This window comes from Papio anubis, chromosome 1, assembly GCF_008728515.1.
Source record: "Papio anubis isolate 15944 chromosome 1, Panubis1.0, whole genome shotgun sequence".
Classification (NCBI taxonomy): domain Eukaryota; kingdom Metazoa; phylum Chordata; class Mammalia; order Primates; family Cercopithecidae; genus Papio; species Papio anubis.
Window position 1 is genome coordinate 135832531 of NC_044976.1, and position 12300 is coordinate 135844830.

Sequence of the window (12300 nt, forward strand, 5' to 3'; positions counted from 1 at the left end):
ACTACAATTGGCTTTTAGTAACTTATATTTAGAAAGTACCAAGTGTTACCAGTACTTCCCTGTACAAGTATATGCAAAAGATCACACTGAAAACTAGGATGCATGCTAATAAAATCAGACTCTTAAAATAATTAATTCTCCCATTAAAGAATTTTGTAGTCACCTACAGTCAAAAGACTTAAGTTACAGCTAAAAATGTTTTTTTTTTTTTTTTTTTTTTTGAGAGAGTCTCGCTCTGTCGCCCAGGCTGGAGTGCAGTGGCTGGATCTCAGCTCACTGCAAGCCTGTAATCCTAGCACTTCAGGAGGCCGAGACGGATGGATTACGAGGTCAGGAGATCGAGACCATCCTGGCTAACACGGTGAAACCCCGTCTCTACTAAAAAGTACAAAAAACTAGCCCGGCGAGGTGGTGGGCACCTGTAGTCCCAGCTACTCGGGAGGCTGAGGCAGGAGAATGGCGTAAACCCAGGAGGCGGAGCTTGCAGTGAGCTGAGATCTGGCCACGCGCTCCAGCCTGGGCGACAGAGCAAGACTCCGTCTCAAAAAAAAAAAAAAAGAGCAGTAGGAAGGCAAGCCCAAGGTTGTATCTTATTGACATGAGTCTATTCTTGGCATAGTTACTAACATTTCGTATCACTTTCTAGGGCAGTTTCAAACACTCAAATGTTACAACTAACGGGATGTGTTGAAAGTCTTAGAAGGTTTAATTATCCTCATTTCACATTAATCGTACCAATACTAAATAAAACAGGGCTAAGAATTACTAATGCTTAAGTTCAGAGTTAATACAGAGCATCTTAAAATGGCCCGATCTTGAATGCATTGATTTTTGAGCTAAAGACTGTTACACACTTTGTTATTAAACATTCATGAAAGTTGAATCTACTTACAGATTCCACTATTTCCAGGTGATCCTGTTGATTAGCTTTTCGAATTACTGGTTCAGAAGACAACATATCCAAAGAGTTAAGACCACTGGGTAGTGGCAAGCTTCTAAAAATCAGAAATAAAGCCAGTTTCCTTTTGCCACCAAGTCTATACTTTGCTCATCTCTCAGTAAGTCTTGTCTCAGATATATGTGACTATTAAAGCATTTAATATTGAAATTATTTTGAATGTAATTGTAGGGCAAGGCTGATAATAAAGACCAAAAGCAGGTATAGTTTAATGTATTTTAATAGCAAACTTACAGGAACAGCACAGAAGACAGACAACATTAAAAACATGTACTTGCATGTAGGACAACTCAGTTAGAAAAGTATAGTGAATGGATGGAATCTACTGTATGATAAAAATGCTACAAACACCATTTAGTTGCCGTCAATAAGAAATTTACTTGTTTTAAAAAAATCCAAATGCTGGCATTGTCCAGAAAAATTTAACAGGTTTATTTATAATTATTATAAAGTTGAACCGCTGAAACTTGTTCACTGAAACATTTTAACTTGCATTAATGCTTTACGCCTCTGCATTTATATTAAAAATTCACACACAAATGAAAATGGAAAAACTGCCAATACCTGATTTCTGTCCCCTATTTTTCCACTCGCAATCATATACTTAGGTACCTTTTGACCCCATGGAAAAAAAATATCTAACGTTCAGAACTACCAATAACAGGAAGAAGAGAATTTTTTTTTTTTTTTTTTTTTTGAGAATGAAATGTTTCCCATCATAGTGGATTCTTAAGCACGTTCTCCACGTATGCGGCGTGCTAGCTGGATGTCTTTTGGCATAATTGTTACACGTTTGGCATGGATAGCACACAGGTTGGTGTCTTCAAAAAGGCCAACCAGATAGGCCTCACTTGCCTCCTGCAAAAGGAACGAAGAAAAACTTATTGATGGTGTTATTTACAATAGTTAAGACCCAACTATATGAATTAAAACAAAAAGGTTTTTGAACCCTTTAAAAAAAACGACTGGGCAAAATGTTGACAATTTTACCAAATGCTTACATTTTAAAACCTGTGAGACAAAGCTCAAAAGCAGATTAAAAAAAAAAAAAAGCTTAAGTCTTTTATGAAGTTACACAAGTCTAATTACTTCGTTACTAGGAAACTTCACTTTTTCTAATGGTACATGATTTCTAATAAACTGAAACATCACAAATAAAGCAAGAAATCCAATTTAACACTCTCATTCTTATAAGCAGAATCATGTTCAATCCAAATACTCCATCCCAGCCTAGTCTCACTCTGAATCCCATTCACACAGTATGTAAACCTCTGCCTTATCCAGTAGTATAATATGGTGAACTGGTTTTTATCACATGCTTCTCATCTACCTTCCCTTTTATACCCGTTTTATCATGAGAGTACTTTTGATTCCAGAACTTATCATAAGTTAGTTCCGTATTTCTTTTTGAGATGGAGTCTTGCTCTGTTGCCCAGGCTGGAGTACAGTGGCGTGATCTCAGCTCACTGCAATCTCTGCCTCCCGGATTCAAGTGATTCTCCTGCCTCAGTCTCCCGAGTAGCTGGGACTACAGGCAAGCACCACCATGCCCGGCTAGTTTTTTGTACTTTTAGTAGAGAAGGGGTTTCACCACATTGGTCAGGCTGGTCTCGAACTCGTGATCCACCCACCTTGGCCTCCCAAAGTGCTAGGATTACAGGCGTGAGCCACCTTGCCTGGCAGTTTTTGTTTATTCATTCATTCATTCATTCATTCATTCATTCATTCATTTATTTAGTCTCCCTTTGTTGCCCAGGCTGCAGTGCAGTGACCAGATCTCGGCTCACTGCAAGCTCCACCTCCCGGGTTCACGCCATTCACCTGCCTTAGCCTCCCGAGTAGCTGGGACTACAGGCACCCGCCACCACGCCCAGCTAATTTTTTTTTGTTTTTAGTAAAGACGGGGTTTCACTGTGTTAGCTAGGATGGTCTCAATCTGCTGACCTCGTGATCCACCCACCTCAGCCTCCCAAAGTGCTGGGATTACAGGAATGAGCCACCGTGCCCAGCCTGGCAGTTCCTTATTTATACACTTTGATCTATGCCCAGGAGACGTGTCCCTGTCCTCTACCAAGTACCTTCCTCTATGTACCCCAAAATTACCAGCATTTGTTGCCCTCTAGTACTAATATCGATCTGTTGTTCCCCATTTGACTGTAAGATCCTTTCAAGTTATCTTATTCCTACTACCACTCAAAAATGACAGTGTATGAATCATTGATACTTAGCTTGTGAAGAGGAAAAAAGGGGCATTTCCACTTAGAATTAACTCATAACTCAAATTGTTAGTATACTAATAGCTGTCTGAAAAGCTGAAGAATCTTTTAGTGTAAGTCAAAACATCTGCCTTTTTTTTTTTTTTTTTTAAAGATTTGAGTCTTGCTCTGTAGCCCTGGCTGGAGTGCAGTGGTATAATCTTGGCTCACTGCCACCTCCACCTCCTGGGCTCAGGCAATTCTCCTGCCTCAGCCTCCTAAGTAGCTGGGATTACAGGCATGCACCATCACGTCCAGCTAATTTTGTATTTTTAGTAGAGACGGGGTTTCACCACGTTGGCCAGGCTGGTCTTGAACTCCTAACTTCAGGTGATCTGCCATGCCTGGTCTGCTTCCTCATTCTGAAATGCAGAAATTACCATTTTAAAAAATAACCATAAATCCAACAGTTTTGGATTTGGAACATGAAATGATAGGTTAGTTGGCTCTCCTTCTCTATAAGGAAAAGTTATTTCTCTGCTCAACATATATTAAGGGAGAAAACAGTCTTATAGTTGTTATTTTTATTCTAACAAAAATTTCCAGGCTGGGCGCCACGGTGGCTCACGCCTGTAATCCCAGCACTTTGGGAGGCCGAGGCGGGCAGATCACCTGAGGTCAGGAGTTTTCAGACCAGACTGACCAACATGGAGAAACCTTGTCTCTACTAAAAATACAAAAAGTAGCCGGGTGTGGTGGCATTTGCCTGTAGTCCCAGCTACTCGGGAGGCTGAGACAGGAGAATTGCTTGAACCCAGGAGGCAGAGGCTGCAGTAAGCTGAGATTGCGCCACTGCACTCCAGCCTAGGTGACAGAGTGAGACTGTCTCCAAAAAAAAAGTACATTCACATTTACAGCTTCACCCTCTTTAGCACTATCACTACTCTTCTACAAGTTTCTTTCATTCAAATTGAACTATTTTCACGTGTGTTTCTCCAGCATTTGTCATTAACAACTAAGTCTTTACTTATCTACCCTTTAAGGCCCAGCTCAAGACTATTCTATGAAGGAGAAAATCGTATACTCGTCTCTCGCTCCTGTTGCCAGTGCAGGCAACGCTGAACTCCTAGTTCCTTGGCACTCACACTGACCTTGCATTATCAGCCATTTTTTGGTGCCCTTAAGTTACTTCATACAAATCTCATTTTATACTCAAAATGCCTTGTCCTCAAGTAGATTTTCATTATTTGCTACTTTTAAAAAATGTTTCTATTCTATGCAATTAGTCCCTCGCATCTTACCTATTCTACAGGTATTAAAAGCAAAAGTCCTTAATATTCAGAGATTCATTCTTAAGATATTCTAGAAGTGGGTAGAAATCCTGGAAAAAATGGCGTATCGTAGCCTCCTTAGGGGCTCACAACGCACATCAGCTATTGTATCAGGAAAGAAAACAGTTTAATTTTGCTTAACCTGGCACCTCGGGATTACAGAAAGCTAGAATGCTTTTGTGGAATGCGGTACAAGCTACTATGTGGGCAAACCACCAGGTACCATGATTCTGGTAGCCTTCTAGAGGGATCACTTAGAACTAATCAGATGCGGCATGTGGTAGCTGGGGCTCCCACTGCTGTCTTAGAACTTGGCTACTAGTTTATAAAGGTTGTGCCTGGTCAGCTCTGAGAGAAGATTCAACTCCTACAGAGGATCTGACCATGACCCATACATTTCCAATTCTATTACAAATAACCCAAAGTCCCTTAAAACATTAAGGCTGTAATGGGAATTAAAGACTGCCACACTAATTTCTGACTTAAAGAATTTTGAGTTAATGGCAAAGAAAAAAAAAACTACAAGAAAATATTAGTTTAGAACATTTTGAGTATATTCAAAGTCCGGCTTTTTTACCATTTCAAAGCAACACTGTCCACTTAACATATGATATTTGGGTTCAAGTTCTCAGATATTAAAGGCAAAGACTATATTTTAAGTAAGTCAATTATTGATTATCTATGGCAAACTGAGACTAACTTCTCCTCTACCATTCTCTCACTGGACTACCTCCTATCCTTTAGTTGTAAAGTGTGTAATTCTAAGGCCAAAACCAAAGCACCTTTGGATTTCTACTTCAATTGTGATCTTCTGTTACCCTATTCCATTAACGAATTCTCCCAATCTTTTTTTTTTTTTTTTTGAGACAGAGTTTCGCTCTTGTTGCCCAGGCTGGAGTGCAACGGCACCATCTCAGCTCACTGCTACCTCCGCTTTCCGGGTTCAAGTGATTTAGCCTCTCTAGTAGCTGGGATTACAGGTGCCCAACACCACACTCAGTTAATTTTTTGTATTTTAAATAGAGAAGGGTTTCACCATGTTGGCCAGGCTGGTCTGGAACTCCTGACCTCAGGTGATCCACCCACCTCGGCCTCCCAAAGTGTTGGGATTACAGCTGTGAGTCACGTGCCCGGCCCACCCTCTGTATCTTTAAGATAACTAAAATATATGCATAAAAAAGCAAACAGAGGCCGGGCGCGGTGGTTCACGCCTGTAATCCCAGCACTTTGGGAGGCCGAGGCGGGCAGATCATGAGGTCAGGAGATCGAGACCATCCTGGCTAACATGGTGAAACCCATCTCTACTAAAAATACAAAAAATTAGCCGGGCATGGTCGCAAGCGCCTGTAGTCCCAGCTACTCAGGAGGCTGAGGCAGGAGAATGACTTGAACCCGGGAGGCAGAGCTTGCAGTGAGCGAAGATCACACCACTGCACTCCAGCCTGGGCAACAGAGCGAGACTCCATCTCAAAAAAAAAAAAAAAGGAAGCAAACAGAAAGCACAAAAGCTTAACAAAGATCACTCTTTTCAATAAAGAGCTAACACTAAGAGAACTGTGAACAGAAGAGGTGAACATTTTGCTTAAAATCAATACAACCACACTTAATGACAAATATGCAATAGTAACAATGGAAGTTTATATGTGAATAATTTTAAAAAGATGAGTCTTTTACCCAGATTGTTTAGTACATTCAATTTAAAAGGCTGTATTATTGACATTTAAGCTAAAAAATGCTACACTTTTCAAGTACGGTACTGTGTTCTTTAAGCACAGTTCTAACTAGAAAATACTGGCAGCTTTGTACCAATGCTTACGAATCTTAATAACGTTTCTGTATTTAGTAATAAATGAGAACTGAAGATAATCAGCTATTAAAACAGAAAATAAAGTTTTAAGTAAAAGCATGGAAGATTTTAGTAGCTGAAATTTCAGCAACTGAGAATTTAATGGATGCCTACTCCTGGAATTCACCAATCAACTGAAGTTTAGACTAACCATAGAAACAGCTCGACCAATTACACTTCAGGGTAGAATCCACCTATCATATCTTTCTCACATATAAAGCAAAAGCCCGGCACAGCAACAGCAGCCTTGAAAATCCTCCAATGGAGTGTACTTAAGATTCTGGATGCCTCCTCCCCCACCCCCCCGGAGTTTGATTCAGGTCTGCAATGGTGCTTAGCAATCAGCATTTTTAACAACCCCCAACTGCACACTTCTGATGGAGGTGGTAGTTTTACTGTATTCTGGAATACTTGCATCTAAAGAATCCAACTACACAATATAAAATAGGTTACTTAAGCGATTGATGTTAATGACGTCTACATAAGTTTACCAAGTATCCTGTAGGAATTTCAAGTTTTGGTCTTGTCTTAAACAACAAATATCTCTAGAACAGTATTTCTCTAAGTCCTGACATGTTAGAGATGAAGATTAAATTCAATATGCTCCACATTTAAGTGGCAATCCCTAATCCCCTTTAGGAAACCACAGGCAAATCCCGGCCCCTTTACATGTCCAGTATCACCTTTAAGCACTATTCCCCCCAACTTGCCAATCCAATCCTATCCTCCATTCACTGATCCTTTTACATCTTAATGCATAATTCTTTAATACTGCCTATTCCCATCCTAGCTCTCTCTACCTATATGTTTCTTCACAACCTGAAGACAGATTTCTTTTATTCTAGGCACTGTTGTTTGAAATTGTTACTACAAATATAGACCTCTAATCTCAACTTCTTCTTAATGTCCTGCAGCATCCATAAACCAAACCAGAGGATTTTCTTTATTGTTTTTAGTGCAATGTTTCAAAATTTTAAATGGTATAATGGAATGTGCACTAAGCCGTGGAGTCAAATGGGTTCAAATTATGGTTTTGTCGTTTTCTATGTGTATGACCTTGAGCAATTCAACCTTTCTGAAGTCTCAACAGTGAAGTAATGATATCAACTACCTGACGGGCTTGTGATTAAATGATATAAGCATATGCAACAATTTGGAACTGTTCTTGGTACACAACAGGAATACAAACTCTCTTGAGTTGTCCCCACCCACCATTTTACCTGCAAAGCACCAATAGCTGCGCTCTGGAAGCGCAGATCTGTTTTAAAGTCCTGAGCAATTTCTCGCACCAGACGCTGGAAGGGAAGTTTGCGAATCAGAAGTTCAGTGGACTTCTGATAACGTCTAATTTCACGGAGTGCCACAGTACCAGGCCTTTAAAAAATTAACAATAAAGAAACTGTTACCAAAAACATAAATAGCACAAAAAGGTAAGTGGGCAGCTTTAATGAAATGCAGTAATTTTTCAAAAAATAAACCACCCAACAATTCTTCAGCTTCAATATAAAATTTCACTGATCAACTTAAGATGTGAACATTCAAATCGAGTAACAATACCTTTAAAGCAAAAAGCATGAAATTAAAATGCATTCTTAGCAAGAAGTTTATCAAAGTCCTATTTATTTTCATTTTAAAAAGTTATTCATGTATATAAACCTTGGGAAGGTATTAGCTGTCAGGCTAAAAAAGAAGTTGGCTCCTCTCAATTTAGCGCCACTCTCCTTCCCTACACCCTCTATTATCTTAAGAGCCCTTAAAGATGACCAACACAACCCAATGAACTTCATTTAAAAATATACCTGTGGCGTTTAAGTTCTATTCCCCAGAATACCTCTGACTATAATTCATCCCTCATGAATTACTAAATTTGAATACACCCGATTGTGCAGTGTTCCTTCCACGTGGAAAAGTATTTTTTTTTTAACTAATTGTCAGCAAGAAATTTACCTCTCATTCTGACTTATTTCTTCCACTGTATGAGCTTTTATTTTAAGTTAATCGTAGTGTCTGCGGAGGCTAAGTCTGGGCAACTTCTGCCCTCTAATGGCAGATGCCCTTAATAACACAGTGGCTCAGCTAGTTCACAATCAAAAAAGCCAATACAGAAGGAAATAAGCTTATCAAGTAAACGAGGGGGTAGGAACTTTATAAAACACTCAATTTCGATTAAATTATTATTTTGCCAAAAGCTAGGAAAGATATCCTCAAAAGTGTATTCAAGAAAGCAACACGTAACTATTTTTAAAGAATTACAATAGTTAACTAAAATGTCAACATATCCCATTAACATTATCAGTGATATACTAGGTCTTCTTAGACCTGTAGGTCAGATTATGGCTTCAAAGTTAAACGTTTTCAATAAAACCCAATACTAAACGTTATATAGAAATGATCATACAGTACATATATTTAAGTAGTAAAGTGTTCAAAAAAAAAAAAAGTCTCTCTAAAGCAAAAACTTTTCCTGTTATCCATCTTTTTGTTAAATTATATGGATACATACCAGAGAGACTTTGTCCCATTTTTTCCCTGTTTTTTAATACCTGTAACGATGAGGTTTCTTCACCCCTCCAGTAGAGGGCGCACTCTTGCGAGCGGCTTTTGTAGCCAGTTGCTTCCTGGGTGCTTTACCACCGGTCGATTTGCGGGCAGTCTGCTTTGTACGAGCCATGGTACAGAGACCTCCTTACTTACCTACCAGCATGGAAAAATCAAAAATGACCATATGCAACTACTAAACATACAACTTTTCCTGCCACGATCACCCCCTCCCCATATCTGGAAATTATGATCAATATAAAAAATAATGTTCGTATTGTTACATAATTTAAAAGGGTGCAGATTACGTCTACCCAAAATCTTCTTGAAACAAACTAGAGTACTAGAAAATTGTTAGCAATTAATGTCAATCACCTCTCAAAACGCCAATTCTGAGCGACAAACGGCAAAACAAAAAGACCTCGAACAGCCTTTGATCCAATTTATTTAATTAAAGTAGAAATTAGAAATGTCTGTAAACATTCCATCCACAAACAAGTCAAAAGAACGAAGCCACAAACCACTGGAAGGTCTAGCCAAATTACAGCAAAAAAAGGTCTTCCTCCCCCCCGACTTTGGCTGCCCCCCTTCGTCTGGCTGTTGATGGATTGCTGTAAATATCTGAAAATATTCTTGGTTTTGCATCGTTACAGTTATGTTGACAAAAAGGCGTCTCGAAAAAACAAGAGAGAAACAACAGCTACCACCAGCGAGCATTCTACAAAGCCCCGTCCTCGCGTCCAGTCTTCACAGGCTTCGCAGTGAAATGAAGTGCCCCGCACCCAGGCTTTAATTAACGCACGACATCCGCCGACCGGTCCACCCCAAGCACCACATAAACTTTTGGTTTTGCCTCCTCCGGGTCCCTCTGCACAGGGTCCCCTAACCTGCCCACCTCGCTCCCAGCGCCTCAAGCAGGAACCAACTCGCCTCCCAGACCAGAACAAAATGGAAACAATCGCAAAACGTATCGGATTCCGTTCCAAAGAGACAAAACACCAAATCGCTCGAAAATACCCCATCCCCTGCCACGTGCCGCCCTCCAAAATGCAAAAGTTTTTTTGCATTTCAAATGCATCAAGTTTCCGCTTCTCCAAAAAAGGGAAAAAAATGTCCCTCTTTTAAAAATTCTTGCTTTTTTGAAATGGGGAAGAGAGAAACGGGGGAAAAAATATGGTCGGTGACCAGAGAAGAGAGACAAGATGGTGAAGCTTAGCAACAACTGTGGGGAGGCAGCAAAAAGCGAGTTACCCCAGGGTGCGAAGCGGCGGCGATTTCCACCCCTTTCCCGCTCGAAAACTGGGGGCTGGGGCCCGGGGGCGGTAGTTAAGAGGCCCGCGCGGGTCGTGGTGAAGGTCTGGGGTCCAGGGAAGGGGCGGCGGGCGGGATTTCACCGAAGAAAGAGGAGCCAGGGGCGCGGGGAGGAGGGAGAGCAGGCTCGGCGCCGCGGCGGTTGCTGCTGTTGGGCTGAGGCGGCGAGAGACTGGGGAGCCGCCGCCGTCAGAGGGAAAAGGGAAACTCGCTTCTTACCTCCATTTCTGGGCCAAAAAGTTTGTGGGCTAAGCCGGAGGGGCTACGGGTCCCCTCCCGGCACGGCCAGGGCCCGGCTCGCGGCTGACGACAAGCGGGGCTCGGTTCCGGGGAAGCGGGCAGACGGGGAAACTTACCCCCCTTCTCCTTCGGCTGTAGCTCGGCGAGCGAGAGGCGGCGCTGGCGTTAGAGAGCGACGGCGGCGCGGCGGCGGCTGCGAACACAATTGAAAGATGGCTGACACCGAGGCTATCCCCCAACACACGCCGCCCCGCCCCCGCGCCGCGCGCCAGCCAATCACACACAATGGAGGGAAGGCTCGGCCCCGCCCCCACAGCAACTCTCGCGCCCCGCCCCCTCCCCTCCCCCCGCGCGCCCGTTCGCTGGCGCGCGCTCGCCCCTCCCCCGCGCGCCGCCCGCTCCCTCCTCCAGGCCGCCTCGCGCGGTGTGTGTACAAACACAAAAGACACGCTGAGGGGCCGCCGGCTCCCGCCGAGACTGCCGCCCGCCCCCGGCCAGCCCCCGCCCCCGGCCCTGCACTCCCATCCCGCTCCGTGTGTGCACGGCGTCGAACCCCCGAGGCCCGGGTTTGGGGCGCCCGGAGGGAAGTAGGGGGAGGGGAAGGCGGGCGGAGGCGCGGCGGGTGAACGCCCGGCCTGCGGGCGTCTCGGGTCGCGGCGGGGAGGGGAAGGAGGGGCCGCCCCCGCGCAGGCCCTGGCGCGCGCCTCCGAGGAGACCCGGGCGGCATGGGGGAGGAGGACGCGGTCGGCCGGGTCGCCGCGCCCCATTGGAAAACGCTCCCCAGCAGGAAGCTGGCAAATAGGAATCCAGCGTCCCGTGCCCGCTGTCGGACGGGGTCGCTGCGGCAGCGGGAGGGGCGGACCGACGGCCTCCTTCCCGCCTGCGCGCTGGGCCAAGTGCGGCCGGGTCCTGCGGGGTCGGCCCGAGTCCGCCGCAGACAACTTGATCCGCTCAGATTCCTGGGCCGGCCGCTTGCGTGCAGGGCAGCTTCTCGCCGGTGTCGGCCTCCAGGATCAGGGGACGGGGCCCCGACGCAAGATGGCTGTGTCGCGTCGGCCTCTAAACAATGTGTGGAGCGAGCAGCTCCTGCACCAGGGCCCGGTGGCTTGTCCTGCCCGCCTGTGGGGCCGTGTGATCTGTTTTCGGTAGGATTGCTTTGGAAAGGAATTGCCGAATATAGATCGTCAAATGTCCGCAGCTTCTGCATAGTTTAGAAGAGGCTGAAAACAGCAGAAAGAAGTCAAACATGGTTTGGGAATTAGTACATCTACCTGTTTTCCAATTCTTAGTAGCGTAGGAAACGGACTTTTCATGGCCCAAGTTATCCTCATGACTTGTCAGTTGATTGGCTTTGGAACCTCTGAACCGTCCCTAGATGGTATTGACGCTTCACAACTGTGTGTGAAGGTTTTCAATAGAAGGGTCATGTAAATATCCCCTAGGGTAGTGAAGGAGGAAAGTTTCATAAATGAAGGGCAGTAACGATTTGTAATCTGAAGATTTCACAAAGCATCTTAGTCATAAACATTATCCCGAAACAGATACGTGGAAATCAGATATGAGGAAAGAAATGGATTTGTCCAAAGTCACTTAACTGAGGAAGAGACCTAGGAGAAACAAACAAACAAAAATCCAGGCCTCCCGTTTCATTATTACTTCATGAATGTTAAGTGTCCCTGGTTGCTGTGCAGAACACATGCAATCTCTAGTCCTATCCTAAAAGCACATATGCAATCAGCTTGGGCCGAGCTGCCAGCAAAGAATTTCCTATAATTCAAGCCAAGATGAGTTATTTTGCTTGTTTTTTGTTTTGTTTTCGGGAAACCAAAATATTTATTGTTGGATTTATCCAGGAAGGCTGTTCTGCATTAGTTAAATCCA

At 43.7% G+C, this 12300-nt stretch overlaps 1 protein-coding gene across 1 annotated transcript; it reads right to left on the minus strand.

Moving 5' to 3' along the window:
• Window positions 1-1160: 1160 nt before the first annotated feature.
• LOC101010649 (histone H3.3) lies at window positions 1161-10663 on the minus strand. The gene is made up of 4 exons (XM_003893037.4): window positions 10536-10663; window positions 8874-9024; window positions 7551-7704; window positions 1161-1816 (listed from the first exon to the last, which is right to left on the minus strand). The coding sequence occupies exons 2-4, from the start codon at window positions 8999-9001 to the stop codon at window positions 1688-1690; spliced, it is 411 nt and encodes a 136-aa protein (XP_003893086.1). The 5' UTR covers window positions 9002-9024; window positions 10536-10663; the 3' UTR covers window positions 1161-1687.
• Between the last annotated feature and the right edge of the window lie 1637 nt (window positions 10664-12300).